Source organism: Limanda limanda, chromosome 5, assembly GCF_963576545.1.
Source record: "Limanda limanda chromosome 5, fLimLim1.1, whole genome shotgun sequence".
Classification (NCBI taxonomy): Eukaryota; Metazoa; Chordata; class Actinopteri; order Pleuronectiformes; family Pleuronectidae; genus Limanda; species Limanda limanda.
In genome coordinates, this window is record NC_083640.1 from 6,566,483 (window position 1) to 6,590,335 (window position 23,853).

Genomic DNA, 23,853 nt, shown 5'->3' on the forward strand with positions numbered 1-23,853 from the left:
TTTTTAGTGACATTTGATTTGTTTAGTTTTTAAAAAATTAATCAAATTTGTCAGGGAAAATAATCCCAAAATAGACAGCGGCAATATAAGTAGTAATAAGAAAACATGGTTATCTTATTTTACGCCTACAATATATAATTTACTGTTGTATATTGAAAGTTTTCTGTCTTTTAAACATGATTTAAGTTAATTCAGGGTTCGTACGGTCATGGAAAACCTGGAAAGGTCATGGAATTTTAAAATGTGTTTTTCCAGGCCTGGAAAAGTCATGGAAAAAAATAATCTCTCAAAAGTTTTGGAAAAGTCATGGAAATTTGTTATCTTCATATTTTCATGTCGTTCATTTCGGTTTAAATGTTTTAAATAATTCATATGCTTTTAAAGAAATACGCTAAAGATAAAAGCAGGCATACTTGGGTTTGTGTCATTTAAGGTATACTGTATGCCTTGGAATTCTCATTGTTAGTTTGAATACTACATTTTGTCACTTTTTCGCAGATTTCACAAAATCTTCGGTCATGGAAATTTGGTTTAAAGTTATTGAAAAGTCATGGAAAAAGTTATGGAAATCCATTGGTCAAAATGTGTATGAACCCTGTTAATTTTACTTGATTTTAGTATTTTATATTTATTAGGGCTGGGCAAGTTAACTCGTTTTAATCGAGTTAACTCAAGTGATGAGTTAACTCGATTGTTTATCCGCCAATTATTTTCTTTTTTCCTGTTCTGCAGCAGTCAGCAACAGACCTTCACAAAATAAAAGCCTGACTTTCACAATAAAACAATAAATAATCAAACCTGAGTTAATGCGAGATAAAATAATTAATCGAGTTAACTCATCACTTGAGTTAACTCGATTGAAACGAGTTAACTTGCCCAGCCCTAATATGTATATATATGTTTAGATTAATTTATACCAAATGCATTTAAAACATAAAATAACATACATTTTTTAATCACACAAAATAGACAATCAGCAACATAAGCAGTCGAAAAAAACAACAAAGTGAGACTTTGTCAGTGACAGATTAGGTTTTTATTTTGAAAGGAAGCAGAGGAACCTGTGTGTCTGACGGCAGGAGATTGATGGCGGAGCGGTGGGATGAGAGAGAGGAGGAGGTGGGGGAGGAGGAGCAGGAGTAGCGGTGCTCCTCTACGGCGGGATGAGAGGGAGGAGGAGGAGGAGGAGGAGGAGGAGGAGGAGGAGGAGGAGGAGGAGGAGGAGGAGTCAGTCCCAGCCTCCTGCTGCATCCAGCCCGCTCCCCTCTCTGTCACCCCGGGCCAAACCCGCCCAGCTCCTCTCTCCGCCTGTTTTCCCGCACTGCTCGGCCCGGACACACACTGCACTCTCTCACTCTCTCTCACACACACTCACACACACACTCACACACACACACACACACGGAGCGAGGAGACGACATGGAGACGGAAGGGAGCCAGAGCAGCCTGTCCACCACGGACTCCCCTCACGACCCCTGGTAACGAAAAAACTTTTTATTCTCTTAAAATTCTCCCTGTGCAGCTCAGCAGGGACAAACGTGGTTATTCTGCTGAGGACTCACACACACACACACACACACACACACACACACACCTCCACACTGAGAGCCTTCATCACACACTCTCACACTTTCAAAATCCCCATTGAAAACTTTGTCTCTCCTGTGTAACCATACAAATATTAAAAACTCCCGGAATGCTCCTTTAATATGTGAATATGAACATTCTCTCTCCACAGTAAAATGTTCATAGGTGGACTGAGCTGGCAAACAACACAAGGTAAATCTGTTTTTCCATTCCACTTGCTCTCATAGAATACCACTATGTCTTTTTTTATTTATTTATTTTTTAAAACTGGCATGGATGTGATGGAACCAAAAGAAATTCTTCATATTTCTCTTTGCTTTCCACGGAATCTGTTTATTTGTTTTTCGGAGTTTTTACGTATGAAACCTGCTGCAGGATGAATGCCTCCATTCAGACCTGCCACAGAGGCAATGAGTGATTCGGTAAATCTCATTAGAAAAAAGGTTGGATTTAAATTATTAAGGCTGCAATAAGTTGAGATATATTCCCCTTTTAATTGGAACTTGGAATTGGACGGGTTTTTGTTAATTTTTTTCCCCAGTCTTGATGATTCTGTGTTGCTACTTTAGAAAAATCTCGGCAAAAGTTTGGCCCCTGGAGCCAAACTTTTTTTTTGACTTGAAAGCTGTCCTCTGTTTCCCACCTCTTCATTCATCAATTATCGTGTCGTCTTTCCCCCGTCTTTTGTGTGCCTTACTTATTTGTTTGTTTCTCTCTTTCCCAGAGGGTCTGAAGGAGTACTTCTGCAAGTACGGCGAGGTGAAGGAGTGTATGGTGATGCGAGATCCGGTTACCAAGCGCTCGAGGTGAGGGAGCTGCGCGTCTGGCTGAAAGTTTATCTGACCTCCCGTGATTCCTCTCGGCACATAACGTATGATTACATGTCAACATCAGTTTCTGTGTCATTAATACCCCCCCTTGCTCCTCTTCCTCCCCCCTTTTCTCCCTCTCTCTCCCTCCCTCTCTCCCCTGATGTCTGCAGAGGGTTCGGATTCGTCACCTTTGTTGATCAGGCCGGCGTGGATAAAGTTTTGGCCCAGACCAGGCACGAGTTGGACTCCAAAACAGTGAGTTCTCTGTATTTACTTTCCCCAACCACCAGCTAATCCCATTGCTCAGTGTTTGATTAGTGGATTTTCCAATAATCCGCTGGAGAGGTGGACATTGCTACATTTCACCAGAGCTTCCACCAGTGGCTGCTGGCGCTTTCCTCTCAAAAGACCACGTCCGTGTGCGTCCGCCACCGCATCTCAGACGTGAGCATATTGCACGATCAAGTGGAGACACATGGGAGCCCCTCTATCTCTCTCTCTCTCTCTCTCTCTCTCTCTCTCTCTCTCTCTCTCTCTCTCTCTCTCTCTCTCTCTCTCTCTCTCTCGCTCTCCCTCTCGTTTTGCTCCCCAGCCAAACAGGCAAGAAAATGTCACCCAGTGTCGATTTCCATAGAAACAAGGGGGGAACCGGACTGGGCTGCATTCACTGCCAGTCTTTGATTTTGCTCTCCAGACAGAGTGAGACCAAAACTTCCCTTCTGCTTTCTTTTTGCATCTCTGTGCCCAAGGGGTGGAATTGACCTCTTAAAGTTTTGTCAGTGGAGAGAGCAAATGCTACCTGAAACCATGAAGGTGTGAGAGCAGCTCCTCTTCGCTTCCTGTTGATCCTGGGAAGAACAAAAACCGAGAACATAACGATGAGAAAGTCGGTTGTGTCACACTCCGAGGGCCTCTCACCTGCGTGAAGAACTGTAACTTCAAATGTATAAACTGTGTGTGTGTGTGTGTGTGTGTGTGTGTGTGTGTGTGTTAGTGTGTGTCTTTTTGTCAGTAATGAATGTGGGCCGGTCTGGGAACAATGTGGCCCGCTGGTCGCCATAGGGACCACTGCCCCCGCCTCTCTCCTCAGTGGGAGTGGTGGTGGCTGCGGGTTAGTCACTGTATTGAAATGAGGGGATGCTATTTCTTCTTTTTCCCCTTTGTGCTCTTAGCGTTGCACCGTCTTCAGCTTTTGTGAGACCGAAATACAGAAAGAAAAGAAAAAGAGAGAAAGGAAAAAAAATAACAGAAAGTTGTGCGTGAATTAGCAAATTTGAATTGATTAGAATTACCGTGACGGAAGTTGTTTGAGGGAGAAGTCAAATTGATTTCAGTGTTTTTTTTTCTTCTTTTGATTTCCCCAGTGCTTCGCTGCTATAGTGTCACTTGCGTGCAACGACAGCTATGACAAGTTGCGCTATCATGGTTGGACGCCACTAACTTGCCATGGGGTTTGTTTCCATAGTTACTCACCCCCCCACTCCACCACCCTCCACAGTTGAAGAATGGATCTGTCACAAAAGAAAAAAAGAGGGAGATAACAATGCACATCATTTACAATCATTTCTTGGATACCAGAAATAGAGACAGCCTAAACAGACGCAGGCACGGAGTGTGTGTGTGTGTGTGTGTGATTGCGTGTGTGTGTGTGTGTGATTGCGTGCTGACAGCTAATCCTCCCATCAACCTCCTCTGATATGCAATTTATTGAGTTTTATACGTGTCAGACTCCACAGATGATGATGACGGCCTCCTTTTAATTTGAGTTTGTCCCGCTCCACTTGTGCCTGCGTCTGCTCTGCGTGGCCTCGTGGCGCTCGGTGTGTGTCGCTTGGCGGCCCTCGGGAGAGTGTGCGTTTGGCGTGGAGAGGGCTCAGCGATCATCCACAGGGGTTGGACGGTGAGTAGAGTGGGCTCACCCTCCCCCCCTCTCCCTCTCTCCCTCACACAGACAGGTTATCCTGTTAGAGAGAGAGAGAGCAGAGAAAAGTTCTCCAGTGGCAACAGAAAGAATGTGCCATGCTGTGACCGACTGAACCGCTCCGGCACTGGAATTAAAAGAGCTTTGCGCAGCCGAGAGGCTAAAGAGCAAATACAGTGCTGCGGAGGAATTTATTGGTACTTATTGTGTTTAAGGACAGATGCAGCCTGGTTCTGACCGGTGTAGTGAGGCAGGGTTTGACTGTGATTTATGAGGCAGCCGCTGTGGTTGCTCGGCCCTCTGGGTGCTCTCCCGGTTTCCTGCTATCTGTAAAGTTAGTGACGCCTGATGCAAACTGCACCTTGTGGGACAAAGTTTCCATTCAGCCGCGGCTCCAAGGTGCACAGCAGAGAGTTTTCCAACAAAATCACCAATGCTCCTTGCCGGGTTGCAATCAGGCGTATATGTGTGGGCCCTCGTTAACCATTTCCTCGCTGACCCGGTGGAAAGCCGTGAGGGGAGGGGGGGAGGATAACCCCATCTGTGATTAGTATGGCTCCCCTGACTAATAGGATTGGAGTCAACAAGCTTGAGTTGTTCCTCGGATGGTGAGTGTGGCCCAATGGGCACGCTGCGTTAAGTGTGCTCCCGGCTCAGGCTGTGACAGGCAGCGCGCTCAGCCAACTGTTGCATGGCCGGGATGTAGTTTGGTCAAAGTGGATTGCCCTGATTTCGTAAACCTCTCTTGGACTTACGTTCAGCTTCTTCCCTGTTACCTTGCTCTGAGTGCAGAGAGGGCAGGTCTCTGTTTGAAACAGCAGCTCCTTCAGGTGACTTTATACACGATTAACTGTTGCTTTAAGTCACAGGTTCCAGCTCCACCACACAGGTTATGACACATGAAAATACTCTGGAATGATATCTCCCAGTGACAAAGCAGTGACACACACGTAGAAGACACCGACTAAGATGCCGAGAGAGTTTGTGGTGATAAGAGCCGTAGCCGGTGTCTGTGTGTTGTAAAAAAAATCACGTGATCTCAATACGTCGCTTCCTGTCTGCCACACCCAGCTGCTCCACCTCACGCCTGAATAATACAGAGGATTCGTTGCTGTTGTTCTCCCGCTGTGTGAAAGACAACCTGGGTAAACTCCGTAGCTGATTCTCCTGATTTGACCATCAGGTCATGTCTTAAAACGTCTTTCCTGACAGACCGCTACACCGTTCATCATCATTTCATTTGGTTTATAACAGTCTTACAACATTTTTCCTTTTTTTTTCTCCAACTTATTTATTTTTTGATGGCTATCGGGGACGTAAAGAGGATTACAACAATAAAAACGTTTTTTTAAAAATCAATTTACCAATCCTACCTTTTAAATTCAGTCAATCTGCACCCATTAATAGAGATCAGTCCTGTAGAGGTGTCTGATGGTTCCTGGGATAGGTTCAGCTGGCAAGGATCCACCCGTTGGAGCCTTGGTTTCTCGGGGGGGTGGAAGGACACACGTTTGTCTGACGTTTTCGGAGGAGCCTTGGAAATGAGACAACGTAGTCACTCCACTTTTAAACAAGTGAAAACATTCACAGATCCCCTACCATCTTGGCACATGGTTCATCCTTCCACCAGGTTTCACGCAAATCCATTCACCGATTTTTTGTAATCCTGCTGACAAACAAACCTCAAATAAAATCAAATAAACAAACAGGGGTGCTAAGTCAGGGTTGCAAACCTTCCTTACAGAGGTATTAACTGCTAGACACAAAATGTCTCCTTCACTGTTTCAAAATAAAAGCACATTCCCAGTTTATGCGTTGGAGTTGTCTCGTAACACGGGTGGAAGTTGGATATCTGACCGCTGCTGGCTGACAAACAAGTTGATGTCACAAATCTTCCTATGAGATTTTAGGTAAACACAAAAATCCAAGTCAAATGACAATGAGGGCTTCGGGGGGGTTGGGGGTCACTTTAAACACAACACTGCCTTGATCAACGTTTTTGACACACAGCGATTTCCTTCCTACAGCAAATGTACCTGTTTAACGTCCACGTTTCCTCCCCCCCAACGAATGTGCTGTGTGCTGCCATGTGTTTGATTTTGTTTGTTTGTGTGTGTGTGTGTCTTGTTTGTTTTTGAATGTGCACAGGAGTGTTGGACATCAGGAGGGTTGGTGACCGGAGGTGACTATCAGAGTAGTCTAGCCACTATAGAAACTAAACAGTAGACTCTGCATCTGATCCTCCAGTGTTAGCCTCTAGTCTTCTCACTCTGCTCTCTAGAAAAAAAAAATAAAAGACGAAAAAAAAAACGTTGAGGTGATGTCGCCTCTTGTTAGAAACCACACTGTTACCCTTTACTCTGGTGAACGCATGTGGTTTACCATAGAGGCTCTAGCTCTCTACTGTAGTTCAACTCTTCCGTCTCATGGTTGCGGACTAATCTTAGCGCTGTACTGTCTCACCATCTGTTAGTGTAACAGCAGTACAGTGTGGAGTAGTCTAGTTGTTCTCTAGCTCTATTAGATCAGTATAGACTAATATAGAGGTCTCAAATTCCAGTTTTACAGTCTGTCTATGATTGCACTCTCATGGCATGATGTGGTGCTCTCTCCAATCTAAACCTTGGTGACGTTCAGTGGGCCCTGCCACTTGTGTGTCGATTCTATTTGTTTTTTTTGGTAGCTGTAGTGATAAGAGTGATATCAAAAAAGATTTTTCCTGCAAAAGAAAAAGTCAAGTTGTGTCCTTTTTCTAAGTCTGTCCTGGATGTAAACTGTGAGGACGAGCCAGGTCGCCTGAGGAAGTGCACGGGACGATGAGTGGTCCCCACGTTGTTGTCTTCACTTCCGTCCCAAAAGCTGAGGGAGGCAAAAACAAACAAACACAAACAAACAAACAAACAAAATTGGGTGGATCTGCCGTCAGTGTGGGTGTGATTGACAGCTCCCTCTCCTCCTCCTCCCCCCCCCGGTCCTGCTCCCTCTCTCACTCTCTGTCCGACACGCTCGTCCTCGCTCTCGGACTCTCCGCGCCGACATGAGGTGTGTTTGTGATTGTAGTGCCTGTGTGAGATTCCAGGAGATCACATGTCACATGGTCGTGACGAGAGAGGCAGGGGTTCACTGGACATTCCCAGGCATTCCACCTGCGCACACACACACACACACACACACACACACACACACACACAAAAACATGTGCACACACACAGACTTACATGTATAAGTACTGCACCTCATGTGTCCCACACACTGAATATTAATCCCATGCGAGCAGGCTGCATTCAAAGAAAGAGGAGTTATAACACAAACACACATTCACGTAGATCATAGATGCTCAAACACACACACTGACGATTATCTGATTCAAGAATGTAGAGCTGGGACTCACCACAACACACACATACTCACCATTTTAGAAAAAATGTCTTCCTTTTTTTTAATTCTAATTACTGCTGAAATTACTATTTCTCAAATAAATCAAAAGAAACTGGATAATGGATTGAATAATCAGTCGACACTGAGAAACATTCACAGGTTTCAGCTTCTCAAATATGTGAGTCTGTCATCGTTATAAACTGAGAACCTTTGAATTTTTCTCTGTTGGTCGAATGAAGGAAGCATTTAACAGTTAGTGCTTCCTTTATCATACCAAATAGAGCACTTTTATAGCCTCACGATAGATGAGTCAACTGAGGAAATAATTAGAAAAACTAAGATGAAGCGATGAGATGCCTTCTGCACACCACATTTAAATTCACTGGATCTGCACACGCTCATAAATATCACTCTCCCAAATATGCCTGATTTTTTTTTCAAGATCCATGAATTATTCTCTTAAAAATCAAGAAATACAAAAATACAAAACGCCCTTTTCTTGCAATGTAAAGAAAAGTGAAAAACATGTCTGCTCCTCCTGATCTTTATCTGCACTAAAATTAACTGAGTTCTTCCCTGACTAATACTGCATCTTCCCATCAGGTCTCATGTTAATCCGTCAAGTAGTTTTTGCTTAATCTTGTTTACAAACCAACAAACCAAAAGCTCAGGGGTGAAAACCTCCTTGGTGCTTTGATAAGCAGCCTTAATGACATCATCTACTGCTACATCCCTGTTGGCAAAGGTCCACACACACACACACACACACACACTGGTATTACTGTCAGACACACACACACACACACACATTCATTCAGCAGTAGGTGTCCGATCAGATGTCTGAAGCAGGTGATAATGAGAAAACCTCACCATCTTTCCACCTCAAAATGTATTGATTTATTTGAGAACACACTCGCTACCTCTGATGTCAACTTCATCTCGATTTTTTCTGTCCAAACTCTAAGCTGTGTCTGTTTCTGTTAATCAGCACAAGGAAGTGTGGGTATGATGAGCCTTAAAAACCGTGTGTTTCTTTGACATTGTCGCTGTGTTAATGTTGCACTACTAGGCCAACAGGAGGATGACATGGCTATATTACACCCTCATTGATGAGTCATCATGAGAGATGAATGTGTGATGTCAGAGTACACAGAGGAGAGGTTGCTGATGCGTCTGCATCATGACACAACACTAACCAGTCGTCTCCCTCTCTGTTTCCTCTCCTGCAGATCGATCCCAAGGTTGCGTTCCCTCGCAGAGCCCAGCCCAAGGTGAGTGGATCTGTCTCCTCAGGTTAAGTTGTGTGCGACTTGTTTTTGCAGCGGGTTAGGCTAATGCCTCATAATCTGATGAACATGAGCGTGTTAAAGAACATTGTTAAACCCACCTGAACGTCTGGATTGTGTTTCAACTACGCTCTGTTCTGCTGAAATGGCTGTGTCATAGGTTGTTGCATTGGTTTTCCATTTAGATTCTAAGCTGCAGAAGAATGCAGCGTGTGAGCGTGTGTTAAAACACAAACATGTATCCCTAAAGAAGCTCGATTTGTGACTTTGACAGTCATGGACACTATTGTCCCATAATGTAATGCACAACGTCGACTTTTGGAACCCACTGTATTAAAGAGCGACACCTAACAAAATCTTAAAAAGTTGTAGATGGTGACAGATGTAAAAGCAACAAGCATAAGAAAATTAAGCTGCTTTCAGACATGCACTGAACTGATAATCTCCTAAGGGGCTGTATGTTAGAACGCAAATGTCCAAGTGAGAGGCTCCGGACTTCAACACGAGCTAGTGGCCGTGTTGATGACGTTTCTAAAATGCCGTAGACACAAAAAAACACACACAAAAATCTAGAAGAATACAAATATCTCCGGATGGAAAGTCTGTGCCTTACGAGTAGAAGACACCGGTGAAAATCTCAGGAGAGCTTTTGGTGATGAGAGCCGACGGCTGTGTCTATGCCCAGTAAAAAAACACGTAATTTCCACATAGGAATTAATATGCAATGTCCTGCCTGCTGCACCACCCGTCACCTGAAAGCTGCACAGATTTCTGTGCCGTTGTGAATGCATCTGACCTGAGAATCTCCTGCTGCATTGTTCATGTTTGAAAGGCAAACTCCAGAGAAAGTCCAAACCCAATTCTGTGGACATTCATGCCTGAAAACATGTGTTAATTCAAAGCTTCTGCTATAACATATATGTAACATTAGTAGATAATTTGTTTTATAATGTACCTTTGACACACCTTCAATGTTACAGGTTTAGATCCACCTGTTTCTGTCCACATTGCTAAATCACAGTGTTCTCGGCTGACTGACTTAGATCTGACAGACTTACAGCAGCGCGGACTAAACACTGTTCTGTTAAATGCTGCTCGTTTTCCACTTTATGTGACGGAGCAAACTTGTTTTTCTTCTCAATCTTGCCACAAAAAACTTTAGTATTTCCAGGTGTCCCGCTGCAGCCAGTGTTGGACTCAGTTTTTTTTCTTTAAATACTTTTGTGCTCTTGTTCAGCAAACTGCAGAGAAAACACAGAGACACGGAGGAAAAATGTTAAGAAGAAACAAGGTTGAAGCGCTGCCAGTCTTCTGTGGGGCTGGAATCAAAATGTGTTTTATTTATGGTGCCTGTGAATCCCTATTATGTATAAAATATATAAAATATAATTTTGCATACATAATTAAATGTCACGTTTGCTCAAAGGCACAGTGATAGGTATTCTTGAAACGGTGACAGCTTAATGAACGGAAACAATTATTGGTAAATAATAAATTAAATTGAAAATTAGTTACAATATTATCATCCAATGTAAATTCCCTTTTAACCACAGTTATACTTGTATTGTTTGGGACAGTGTAAAAAGTTGTTTTGTACTTTAAACCTGCAACTTAATTTCTAAAAAATATTTTAGTGCAGTAACAGGCAGCAGTAAAGTAACATTAAATAATCACACATTTGAGACAAATAATGCAACTTTTTTTAATTCAAAATACTGAGGTAACACAGAGAACGACAAGTGCTTGTAATTAGTGTAACATTTAAACAAGCTTTCTGCACAAATATACAGATTTTTGAGTCACGAGTTATTTGTTGATCTGTGTCGTTCCCTCTCTTCCAGCTGGTGACTCGAACCAAGAAGATCTTTGTGGGAGGCTTGTCAGTGAACACCACTATCGAGGACGTCAAGCAGTACTTCGACCAGTTCGGGAAGGTGAGTGTTGTCCAAGGGAGCTTTGGTGTCAGATTTTGTCCGAAACAAACAGCAATGGAGGTCGAAGCTGAAAAAGTGGGACTACTCTGCTTGAACAGATTCACACACATGTCGGTGGCGTCGGCGCGGAAACGAATCAGCAGCTCTGAGCACTGCCTCTCGCCTGATTCACCGCGAGTTCTCCGTGAAAAACTTCACTTGGGAGTCGAGCTGCTGCTTGGAAGTGAAGGAGTTACTGCTGCGGGGAGGAGGAGGAGGAGGAGGGCGAGATAGGATGGAGAGAAAAAGGCTTGAAGAGGGTAGGAAAGGAAAAAAATAACGAGGCTGAGAGACTCTGAGAGCAGCAGGCGAAGTTTAGGGGGACTGGGAGAGGGAGCAGGGGGAGGAGGGGGCGAGAGAGGGAGGGGGGAGAAAAGTTTTGTAGTGAGTGTGTGGTGATGGCGAGGAAGGAGGAGGGATTATCAGAATCTGAATTAATCTGATGCAACAGCTGCTCCTACCCACAACCCCCTCCTGGCCCGTTACCGTGGTGACCCGACTTGCCCATTGTCCCCAAGTAATTCTGTGGGTAAGGGGGTTTTGTTCTGAAGGAGGAGGGATGAGGTGGTGTTCGGGGGTGTTAGCATGAGTGTGTGTGTGTGTTGGGTGGGGGTTAACTCTGTAGTTTAGTAAAAAATAAATATAATTGGATTTACGCTCAAACACCTGCTAACTTCCTCCTTTACTTTTATATCATTTCCTTAATATAGATGTGTTTGTTTAAAAAACATTTTTTAACATAAAGTTTTATCAAAGTTTCTTAAATTCTGAGATGTGAAAGACGTGGGGCAGAGAATAGCTGACGGGCTGACAAAGGCACCGACAAGGGCGGGAGGGCCTGATTGAGAGTGGTTTGCAGAGGCTGAAGAGAGGGAACTGGGGCAAAGATGGTGTGTGTGTGTGTGTGTGTGTGTGTGTGTGTGTGTGTGTTTGACTGTGTGTGTGTGTGTGTGTGTGTGTAAGGGGGGGGTTACGAGGGCCATTATGCCTCTGCACAAAGCTAGACAAATATTTTGTTAGTTTGTTCAGAAGTTATCTGCATACTGGAAGTTTCTGGACTTTTCACACTTTTCACGTGTACAGAAAAGTCAGCGATGTGTGTGACTCCATGAGCCACGTGACTTTTAGTTCATCTTCTGCTAAATAAAAAATTGGACGGAACAAAAACCCCCCAAAAAATATTTTTTAAAGAAAATTCGAGATAGACAATCGTGCAAAACCCTTGAAACTTTTCAAAGTCAGTCACGGGAAAAATACTCTGTTTTTAAGCCGTTACGGCTGCAACCGCATGGCATTTTATTCTCAGTGCCAAAGGTTTGGCCTCGAGTTTCTCCATGCTCCCTCCTCAATCATAACGTCTAGATGAATTTTTGCCGAGAGAGATATCGAGGGATGGACGGTGAAATGTAGGCTCCAGCCATCCATGGAAGTTCCTGATTAGACTGCCTCACTGGACCTTTTGTGTCCCGTCCTGGTGAGGACAAAGGAGAGCGGAGAGGGATGGGCAGGGGATAACAGGGAAGATGAGAGGTGGGGAAAAAAGGATAAGAGTGGAATATTGTCCGGCAGTGCGCCATTAAAAATGCCCAGTGTTTGAAATATTGAGCAATGATGTGCGATTAAGTCCATTTGCAGCGTTTTATGTTTTGATGGCGTCCTCCAGGGTGACAGAGCAGCCTCACCTCCAGTTGGAATTGGAAGAGTTTTATGTATTTGCCTTGTTAAACCTGTGTCAGCTCAGATTTGTGTCGTAGCTACCCCGGAGTGGTAAATGTGTTTGTCTGACCTCACCCTTAATTGCTTAAAGTTTTCTCTGGACTCGCTACGTGGACAAAAGTTCCGGTTGAAAGGCTGATTTTGCACAGAGACACTGAGTTGAACGTGTTGCAGGCATCGGGCAAATGTCAGGCAGCGGCTCGAGAAGCATCAGAGTAACAGGTCCTCTTTCACAGTGACACTCCTCACTCACCTTTGACCTTTCTGTAGGCAAACTGCCCTTAGGGGTCCACACACACACACACACACACTGACAATGTGACTAAGACAAATTATTCAGTGGACCACATCCAGTAAACTTATTATAGACCAAGAGCACAGATTAATTTACCAAATGTTTATTTGGACCGCTGTGCAGAGTATAAACATGTGAGCTTGTGGCGAGAGAGGGGGAGGTGGGGGAGAGAGTAGGTCAACTTTGACATAAGAAACTATCTCCCTCTCTGTGTGTGTGTATGTGTGTGTGTGTGTGTGTGTGTGTGTAGAATAGACACCTGTGTCTTTGCTCTATAAAGGGAGGCCGGGCTGGAGGGAGAGGTCAAAGGGAGAGGAGGAGGAGGAATCATGGCCGACTGTGCCAACAAACAAAGCCTCCAGGCCTCTTTGTTCTCCCTCTTCCCTCTCCCTTTGTCTCTTCTTTCTCCTCCCTTTCCACTTTGACCCAATCTTCTTCTCTCTTTTTCGTTCCTCCTCACTCTTACAGGACTCTCTGTGCTCTATTTCACCATATCTCCACCTGTCGCTCTTCCTCTCGCTATCAGCTCTGCCCTCTCATCGAGTCCCCTCCTGCCCACAGGATTCACCTTTCTGCTTGTGACCGGCACATTTCTTTTTCTGTGTGTGTGTGTGTGTGTCTGTGTTTGTGGCCCTCTCTTTGTCTCACTGGCACTCTCCCACTATTCATAAAGCATATTTGATGTTGGCTAGAGCTCTTTTATAAGGGCTTTTTGTACAGTTGCCATGGGAATGTCAAACTTTGGAGGGGGGGGGGAAAGGAGGCGGATTATGTGATCTCTGTGAGAAGGATTGTGACCGGGGCAGTTGAGCAGCAGACACAACTTCCAACTTTCCGTGCCACCCATTATGTCTGTTTGCCATGTACAGTGTTTCTCCATATTTCCCTCTCTTTGCTCTCTCGGCCTCCTCTTTGTAACCTGTCGCTTGTCCCCAGTACCCTCCCTCCCTCCCTCCCTCCCTCCCTCCCTCCCTCCCTCCCTCCCTCCCTCCCTCCCTCCCTCCCTCACTCCCTCTTCCCCCTCCTCTCTGTCCATCTGTTGCTGAGCCTCCCTGCAGAACTTGAGAAGGGCTGAGGTCAGGCAATATGCTGCGTGGCAGGAGAGAGAGAGAGAGAGAGAGAGAGAGAGAGCGCTGCGTTCTTAAACGGTGTTGTTTGTCTCCCCCCCAGGTCGACGATGCTATGCTCATGTTCGACAAGACCACCAACAGACACAGAGGTGAGGCGGACAAAACTCTCACTCTGTCCATTCATGCACTACACCTCTACCTTTCCTCTCCTTGTCTTCCTCAGTTTACTACTCTTCCTCCAATCCTTCCTGGTTGTCTATTGATTCCCCCCCCCCCCCCCCCCCCAGGGCCTCCTCCTTCCTGTGGGCTGAGCAGGAGGAGACGAACGGGGCTAGTCTAATTAGCCAGTCCGTTAATCGGGATCAGGATAAAGCCTCCTTAAGCACCTCCTCCCCACCCTAGGACTGATCGATTATGACAGCCTACCAGCTTTGTCCAGGCCTTCTGGCCAGGAAGGGAGGGAAGAGAGGATGAGTGCAGAATAGCAACATTGAAAGAGGGGGGGGGCAAATGTGTTAAGCGGCTATTACAGTACTGATTACTGGAGACTATTAGCTGTGCTGCTGCACAGAGAGGCCCACTGTTGACATCCATCAAACTGTGTGAAATTTGTATTTGTCTTCTCTCAAAAATGTGCTCGTCCTCACAGGATTCGGCTTCGTGACGTTTGAGAACGAGGACGTGGTTGAGAAAGTCTGCGAGATCCACTTCCACGAGATCAACAACAAGATGGTAAGCGGCTCCGAGTGTGCGACAGCGTTCTGACACCATCGTTGTGTTGGAGACCTTGCAGTTTCCTGATTTGTTGTTTGTCTGGAAACAGGTGGAGTGTAAGAAAGCTCAGCCCAAGGAGGTGATGTCCCCCACGGGCTCGGCCAGGGGGCGCTCTAGGGTGATGCCCTATGGGATGGACGCCTTCATGCTGGGCATTGGTATGCTGGGTAAGTTCGTATTGATCAGGACAGGAAGGATGTGGTCTTACACCTGAGCCTGATACCGACTATCCCTACGTCAGGGCCCCCCCGTCGGCTTAAAGGTCACATGACGCCTCATGTGGAGTGAACTGACCACTGAGCTGGGTCATGTCGGCTTTCCAACATGCAGCTTCGATTAACTACAGCTTAGACTTTAGAACTGACAGAAAAGGTGCAGTAATGAAGAAAAACGTAGCACATACTTCCACCAAGGCCCGAATCATGGATATCAGTAAATCATTAAAAAAAATGTAAGATGTAGAGATACAAATTAAATATTAAAATATGTGCTATATATGCTGCATCCTATATTTGCCATAATGCAACCACTCGAACTTCATACCCTCAGTTTGTAGTAAAGGGCTTTTTAGTTCCTTGATCTCATGTAAAGGAGTTTTCTCCTCAAGGAGTTTCTGCTCCTGTGAAAAATAAAAACGTGGAATTTCCGCCTTAACAGTTCCGCTCTTCTAATTTCGTTGAACATTATTACCACATCATCACTACAGTGGGATAAGGTCCACACCATTAACTTCATTTGTATTCACACCAGTTCAGGACCTGTTTGCGGATCTGAATTTAAACACCAATGCCACCACCTACTGTTCAGTATGGGAACTACACCTTTTTCTCCAGCGTTTCATTTGAAAAGACACTGTAGCTTAAGATGGAATCGCCACCACATATTCAAAGGAAAAAAAATTAAATTATAAAAAATAGATAAGCATGTTGTATCCGTGTGAATGTTGTTCTGAAGTCGTCTCTCCAGGTGGCAGGTTGTGCACAATGAAAATCTCGGTATACTGTGTACCGCTTAGAGTGAAACCAAAGACAAAGACACTAAGCTGCTTAGTCATAGTGAAGAAATCCAGACCACAGGTGTAGAATATCATCCGCCTGCACGTCACACAGCATACCAGGCCTCACGCTCTGGGGGCAGCACAACCACAAACACGTGCACACAATACCGCAATGACCTCTTATTTATCTCAGACACCACATAAACACTCAGTGTATTTCCTATTTATTCTGTAATCCATATGTTGATGATGATTTTTTTCTCCCCCGCAGGTTATCCTGGCTTCCAGACGGCCACCTACACCAGCCGGAGCTACGCTGGCATCACTCCTGGATACACCTACCAGTTCCCTGGTAATCACAGCGCATTTTCTGCTCCTCATACACTCTGATGTTATTTTTTGTCACATTCACTGAGAATTAACCACACAGCTACATTTAGTTAGCAAGTGTTGTAGATGCTGTGTGAGACATGAAAGAGTTTGAAAAAAAGTCCCAATATTAAAATCATCCTTGCTTCCCTTGACACACACAGACATTATCTGCATTTAGTGATTGGACAGAATGAACAACCTGTCATCTAAAGTCTTCTAGTTTTGTATTTTATATCACAAACATTTTCCTGTAAACAATGATGTGTGAAGTGTGAGCAGCAGATACATCTGTGTTTGAATGAAATAAGTGTAGGTTTTATTTTTAGATTTACATTGAACTGACAGTAGACAACTGTAACAATTACAAACAAGTTTCCATAGAAGCACATGAAACACTGTGAGTGTAAATGGCTGCTTGTAGAAGTCAGGGAGCGGAATTTGCACTGATATGTAGTGTGTGTTTGTGTGTGTGTGTGTGTGTGTGTGTGTGTGTGTGTGTGTGTGTGTGTGTGTGTGTGTGTGTGTCTGTGTCTGTGTTAAATGAAGTCAATGTACTCTTCTGAATTGAAGTCATTTGTTTTATATGGCACATGCTATTTATATTTATATATATGTTTGAATCATTTATAACACCACTTTAATTGCTTTTTAAAACCTCCTCTCATCCTTTAATACCTGTTTGCATTCCCTAGCCCTGTGTGTGTGTGTATGTGTTCTCCTCTCCAGCAGTGAAGATGTTTGTCTCAACAGCACTCTGATGTTTTCTGTTTTAGAGTTCCACTTAGAGAGGACTCCCCTTCTGACTTCACCTCACCCCCCTGAGCTCACAGGTCAGTCAGTCCCTCTTCTGGACTTTACAAGCAGCATGTTGTCACGTTTGTTAAGCGCCACCACGCTAGCATTGACACCAGGTCACGCTTTGGTTTGCATGTTTGTGTTTGTCACTCCTCCTCATTCTCTAAACCGAAGGCAGGATTGCTGTAAGAAAAGAGGAAGGTTTTGTTGTTGTTTGTAAAGTCTTACTCAACTAAAGGGACTTATAATTCTGAATTTCAGCAAAAAATTACAACATAAAGAACTCCAGCACTTTCTAAAGTCACTGGAGGGAGACGTGAAATGATGTATTTAGTTGGCTATTATGTGCCTACACATAAAAAGTTGTTAAACTTGGGTTTACTTTTTTTTTTTCAGCCATTCCTCTCACAGCGTATGGACCAATGGCAGCAGCGGCAGCGGCAGCAGCAGTCGTCAGAGGTATGTATATGCAGATAAGAAATGTCTTTTGTTTTTTCTTATAATTGTACAGGATTATATTTTTATACATCTGAACATCTGCTGTAAATGTGACTTATTTCATATTAAACAAAAAATTACCAAAAACAATTATTATAATTTTTCAGATTGCAGATTTCAAATATATATAATATATGAAATTCTAATTTAGTCGCCTACCACCTTGCCAATCTTCACTTTGATGCTAGTCCCCACTAATACGACTGGACAGATGTTTCAAGAGTTGTACTGTTTACAACAAATAGAAAAATATCCCTGGAAACCTAAAGTAGGAACAACAATTTTAGTAGAAAAGTCAAGTCTACAGTAGGAATGTATAAAAAGATGGACGACACGACAGTAATCCCAAAAGTAAAGCCAAAACATCTTGATTGCCCTCTTGTGGCTGGTTGCAGTATAGGTCATAAACCCTGCCACCTCTGTAAAATCTTTCCAAAGATGATTTCTGTCTTTAGTTCTTATACTAATGTATGTCAAGTAATAATTTGGTAAGTTTAATTACTAATTTGATTTAATAAAAATAGAAAAGCTAATTGGTCAAGCATGTGTATCGGTAGCATCTCGATACCACAGCTAAAAACCACAATCAATCTAGTTAAATAATAATATTTCATTTAGGCTTTAAGCCTGTAAGTGTTTCAAACAGCAAGAATCTATCTGTTTTGACTTTTAGGCTCTAACCCGTCTCGCTCAGCTGGATTTTTAAGTACGAGCAGCCCTGGACCGATGGCAGACCTGTATGGAAACGCCGGTCAGGAGTCAGCAGTGAGCAGCTACCTCAGCGCTGCAAGCCCCGCCCCCAGCACCGGATTCAGCCATAGTTTGGGGGTAAGATATTGTTGCTTATGATTCTGTACCGGAACCTTTCTGTCCTGGTTCCTTAACAGTTTCTTAGCTGTGACTCAGGAACTGTGGTTTTCATGCAAACAAAAACACTGATTAACAACTTCAGAATGTTACAAACAAAAAAAAGATGTGCTCATTATCTGAATTTAACTAACAAAGAAGTGACCCTTGAACTTTTCTTTGCTTGCTCCCACAGGGCCCTTTGATCGCCACAGCCTTCACTAACGGATATCACTGAGAGTGGAGGTCAGTCTTTGTCTTGTTTAACATGTCTTTGTTTGAAGCATTTTGTTTAAGACACATTATTGCATCAACCGACCTGTGAGTAACCCACGTGGCTTTCTTCTTGTCACTGCAGAGCTGTAGACTGAGAGCTGAAAGGAGTTTAAGCTGTTTCGGAGCTGATTGGCCTGTCTCTGTCCGGTCCACCTCTTCGGCTGGGGCGGCTCGATTTTTCGACAACCACCCCCGACCCCTCCAGCCGACCCTACTGACGCTTCACTTAACTCCACCTCCCAACGAAACAAAAAAAGAGAAGTTCATAAAAGGAGCATTTATCACTATTTGTAATAGCGACACATGCAGATGCTGAATTTTTAGAGTTTTTTCCGTTGTTATGTTTTACCTTGTTGTTGTTTTGTTTTTTTGATGGCTGTGTTTCTTTATCTGTTTTGGCTGTATTTTATTGGGTTATGTGAACTTTGACCTCTGAGATAAGAGGAGTTCAAGCTCCGGGTGAAGCCCATACGAAGGTCAAGAGCTGTAATTTGTACTGAGAAAAAAAAACTGTATATTTGTCTAGTTGTCTATACTAGTTCATACTGAATTTTAACAAAACATTTGTGATTAATACTATTTCTTGACAATGTGTCACAAAGTGTATATCTTGGTAGGTTTCTAACAAAGACTTGTTCTACTAATAATGGTCACACAAAGGTCATTAGTCCCAGTTGCATAATATGCCAACATGAGCTGTACAATTTTGTAAAATATTGTAAATATGACTCGTTTTCGGGGGGCTCAGAGGGGGCGGAGGGTGGGGGTTCAGCTAATTGTGTGTGTGTGTGGGAGGCTTTGGAGAAATGTGTTGGAAAGCTTGACTGTTACGTATCATACTTTCACATGAGGGTCGAGAACATTTCAGTTTGCCTGTCACCAGAAGACCAGCCGCTCAGCGTGTCTCTCTCCAGAGTTAGTGCAGCGGAGGAGAGACGCTGAGTCTGGTGCAACAGTCCTCAATCAGGAGAGTTAACAAGAAAAAAAAAAACATGCTATTTTCTTACTTTGTCATGCTGTTGTTTTAACTGTGATTTTTCAATATACAATGTGTGTTTGTGAAGGAAAATGAAGGACGAGTGTGCGGGAGCAGTGGTACGCAGTTAGCGTGTTTACGGCTGATTGTTTGCGTGATCATGTCATGTGGTTTTGTACACGTTGGTTTCCAATGTGCCATGTGCTGTTTTTCTTCGGGGGGGAGGGTTGGTACCTCAGTTGCAAATGTGAAATTTTAATCAGACTTTTTTTTATTGTTGCATTAACATCTGTGTCAAAGTGTGGATGGTTAAACCGTTTAGAGAGGTGGCTTTTCTAACAGGAAAGGAGGGGAGGGTCATTTTAACTCTCACCTGTATCTTCACCTGTCACCCACCCCATCCTAACCATCACTGCATATCCACTGGAGGTCACAGACTGTAGCAATGTGACTACTATTTTTAGACCAAAACAATTATGTTCAGAGCTACTAGTATGTTGCACTGGCCGATCACAATAAATGTGTTTCGTTTTTTTGAATAGTAGCTTAAGAACAAAGCACTCTCGATCTGCAAGACACAGGTTTTTACATTTCGCTCGCTCACACTGCTACAGGTCACCATGGTAGTTCATTCATTCTTTGATGCTGTTTTCACTGAAAAATAACAATCTTGTCAACACTGTAACTTTTTTCTGATTTTCTTTTTCCTGTCATGTTTATTCCTTTGGAAAAAAAAAACTTTTTAAAATTCCTAATAAATTATTTAAAAACATTCCACTTCTGTATCCTGTTGGAGCTTCTTTTTTTTTATCAGAGGAGCACTGTTAAGGAGAATCGTCATATATAAATGAATACGTGTGGTCCATAAAGAACATCCCTGCAATATGCCCTGTCAGTGGTAAAGTACAACAAAGTACATTTACTCTATTTTACTTGGATGTTTTTTTCATGGTAACCTGCATTTTGGTTTATCCATTCAGACTTTTACAACATTCAGAATGTACACACTACTGCGGACAGGTGAGCAGCTTCCAGATATTTTCACGTGACAGAAAACATATTTAAAAACTGCTGAGGGAGAGCTGTGATGGATTTTCTTGGTTCCTTTTAGTTCATTGTAGAGTCTCGTAACCACTGTTAGGAGAACACCAGTGGTGTTCCTCACCTTCTATAAATGTGATGAATGAAAAAATGTAGTGCTATATTCTTAAGAAAAAAATAGAAATGACACTACATTTGTACAAAATGACCATAATAGCTGAGTACAAATGTGCTAAACTATGGACTTTCTATGAATTTCTACGGATGTGTGGTGAATAATACATTTGAATAAAAATAGAAACTCTGAAAGTTGTGGTGGTGGTGATGGGCTGGAGCCAATCCCAGCGGACATTGGAACGCAGATACAGACACCAGCATATCACAGGGCCAACATACAGAGACAAAGTAACAGTTGTAAAAAAAAAACATGACTACCCAATATAATGCTAAAATCTAGAATTAGGTAAAATCTACAGACAATATATTAGGTAGTAAAGGGGCTTCCAGGCATGATGAGATCAAATCTGAATGTCTAATCAATTGGTATACATTTTTTAATAATGCCCATGAGGGTGTAATGATTACTATAATTGTACTAAATGACTATAAATATATCAGGGAATATATATTTAAATAATTATAAATAATATATATAAATAATATATTTATAAATAATATATATATATATATTCCCAGTCTTTCCTCCACTTCCTGATATTGTTGTAATGGCATCAGTCACTCAGTGTGGCTGCTGGCCTGAGTCTCCAGGCTGCTCACGCTTGTCTCCCAGCTGCCTCTGTTCCCCTCTTACATCTGTCTGTTGGTTGATCTCTCTCTTCCATCATCTCTGCTCTGCTGCCTCTCCTCCCCCGCCTCCACCTCAACGCCCCCAGCGCCTCAGCGCTGTGGCGTTCGCCTCTCTGCTTTGACCGTCTCCAGGGGGAAGCCGCAGCCAGTCATGAAAACCAAACCCTTGATGCAAGAAAACTCTGACCTTGTGAAGAATAGGGATGCTCAGGAGATCCCCCCTCTGAGGAGTGACCTTCTATATCACCATGTCTTTGCCCTGCCTGGCCCATCAATACTGTGGTGTCGGGCCAGTGAGTTATCCAGTGCTGAAGGTTTGAGGTTTCAGCACATTCCTGTTTATGACTAGTTTAAGGCAGGATACTCCTGTTACGGCAGGTTTAGTTTTTCTGCTGGCAGCCCGTACCAATCGTCACAAGCCATGATAGTGACGGAAAAATCTTCAAAGCTGGTTGGGAACACAAATTCATCTGGACTTATCTGGATATCTGCTGATATTTAGAGACTAATCTAAAACTAAGTGTCATTTTCATCAGCAAACATGTGACAAACAGTAAATGTGGATCATAGACCTATGTTTCAGAATCAGAAATAGCCCCTTCACTTCTCTGAACTGCTACATGACTAACATATGCCTCTGCTGATGTGGGCTGGGATCAAAAACATCCCTCCAGTTCACAGATAGATGTACTTAATCGATCTCTAACTGAAATTCCTGAAAGCTAAAGCAGAGGATAGCTCCAACCTATCGACATCTGGGCTATGGGTCCAACACGCTCTGCCACTTTGCCATCCGACACCCCAGATGGGAATTGAACCCACAATGAGGGCAGAGCCTCATCCATTAGGCCACTGGGGCACTTGCAGTGAACCCATCCCTATGCTAAACCACGCCCATAACGAATGACTGTAATTATCTGCAGACATTTTCACATCAGTGTTTAAAACTGAAGAAACCGAGCTCGTAGGTTATACAGCCCTTTGGTCAACGTTAATTTCCTGTCGGTGTGACACAAAGGTTGTTGAAGTCGTAACATTGGATACACACAACGCGTTGAAGCTGCTTTCATGCACTGAACTCCGGATATTCTCCTGAAGTTTTCCAGAGGGGATGCATGTGAGAGCGCAAATGCCCAAGTCAGTTGCTCCAGTTTTTGACATGTGACGCACACTAAACTGGAGGATAATATCTCAGGACAAAAAAGTAGGTGCCTTTAATGCAGAAGATGCAGATGAAGATGTCAGCTTGGAAAGACAACAAGATTTGCAAACAGCAGTCTTGATGTGAACATCATGTTCTGCCTCCTGGATGCTCTACGCAAGATCTGACCCTCGCCTGAATGTTCCAGACAGTTTCCTGTTGTGAAAGCGTCTGCTCCCAACAATCTCCTGCTGCATTCTTCATATGTGAAAGTCCAACACGTTCATGTCTGAAAACGTCTTTAGATTTGTCTCAAGTGTCTGAACTGTCCAACAGAGTTGTGTTGAGTCACTGTGTCTCCAACAGCTGTCCCATCATTGTAGCTGTTGGTTTCTTGATGAGACGCAGAGGACTATGCATTCTATGCAGTGAATAATTTCTGTCTAAATGTTCCAAGTAGGCTCCCATGATAGACACACGCAGATGTAATATGTGACTTGCTATTATTAGCAAGTCACTTAGACTTCCACTTCCTTACATTGGTTTTGTGCGTTAGAGATTATTGTGTCACCAAAATGAGATTCTATTGTGACACAAACAAAAAATTAAAAGTGTGTATTTGACATAAACTTGAAAGGCTTCACTCCAAAGAGCGTGGGGGGGACACTCGATGCACAGACCTTTAAAAGCCAAAGTGCTGGAAACTTTTAACATGTTTAAAACTTTCTAGTTTTGTTGAGGTTTGATAATTTTTAATGTTTATTTTTAAAAGTGGAACGTGGGTGGCTCTGGCTGAGGGGTAGAGTGGTAGTACTCCAACCTGAAGGTCGGCGGTTCGATCCCCAGTCTGAACCATCTGCATGCCGAAGTGTCCTTGAGCAAGATGCTGAACCCTGAATGGCCCCCCATAGAATAACAAAGTGCTGAAAGTAGATGCACTGTATGAATGTGTGTGTGAATGGGTGAATGTGAAACTGTACTGTAAAGCGCTTTGAGTGGTCTTCATCAGACTAGAAAAGCACTATATAAATACAAATCCATTTACCATTATGGGGCTCAATTGTGAAATACTAAAACAGAATTTGACCCTTTTCTCACCAGGCCCAAAAGAGCAATGTGGAGCAGGACTATAACAATGTTCCTTTTGTCCTCGGTCTCATGTTCATCACTGCATGTTGTGCAGATGCATCCTATATGCAATTTAACAGTGGAATAAAATTATTTCAATTATGATCTAATCCTCACCACTGCTGTTGTGCACATTCTATTACAATAACACTTTTGCAGCTTTT

At 43.4% G+C, this 23,853-nt stretch overlaps 1 protein-coding gene across 2 annotated transcripts; it reads left to right on the top strand.

Annotated features, from left to right (window-relative positions):
- The first annotated feature begins 1,306 nt into the window (after positions 1–1,306).
- msi1b (musashi RNA binding protein 1b) lies at positions 1,307–20,349 on the top strand. 2 transcript variants are annotated; one of them, XM_061071774.1, is made up of 15 exons: positions 1,307–1,478; positions 1,739–1,779; positions 2,312–2,393; positions 2,570–2,654; positions 8,928–8,969; positions 10,826–10,918; positions 14,139–14,187; positions 14,688–14,770; positions 14,862–14,979; positions 16,081–16,161; positions 16,955–17,011; positions 17,373–17,435; positions 18,148–18,302; positions 18,517–18,566; positions 18,679–20,349. In XM_061071774.1, the coding sequence occupies exons 1-14, from the start codon at positions 1,420–1,422 to the stop codon at positions 18,556–18,558; spliced, it is 1,050 nt and encodes a 349-aa protein (XP_060927757.1). In that variant the 5' UTR covers positions 1,307–1,419; the 3' UTR covers positions 18,559–18,566; positions 18,679–20,349. The 2 variants fall into 2 exon arrangements, with proteins under 2 accessions (XP_060927757.1, XP_060927756.1); XM_061071773.1 differs by having other exon boundaries at positions 1,355–1,478; positions 18,169–18,302.
- The last annotated feature ends 3,504 nt before the right edge of the window (positions 20,350–23,853 follow it).

What these genes read in the sequence shown, in the direction of transcription:
- msi1b (XM_061071774.1), top strand. Translation starts at nt 1,420, where the DNA reads ATGGAGACGGAAGGGAGCCAGAGCAGCCTGTCCACCACGGACTCCCCT. An exon ending in CTCGCAGAGCCCAGCCCAAG is followed by an intron (nt 8,970 to 10,825) that starts GTGAGTGGATCT and finishes CCTCTCTTCCAG; the next exon opens with CTGGTGACTCGAACCAAGAA. An exon ending in ATACACCTACCAGTTCCCTG is followed by an intron (nt 16,162 to 16,954) that starts GTAATCACAGCG and finishes TTTCTGTTTTAG; the next exon opens with AGTTCCACTTAGAGAGGACT.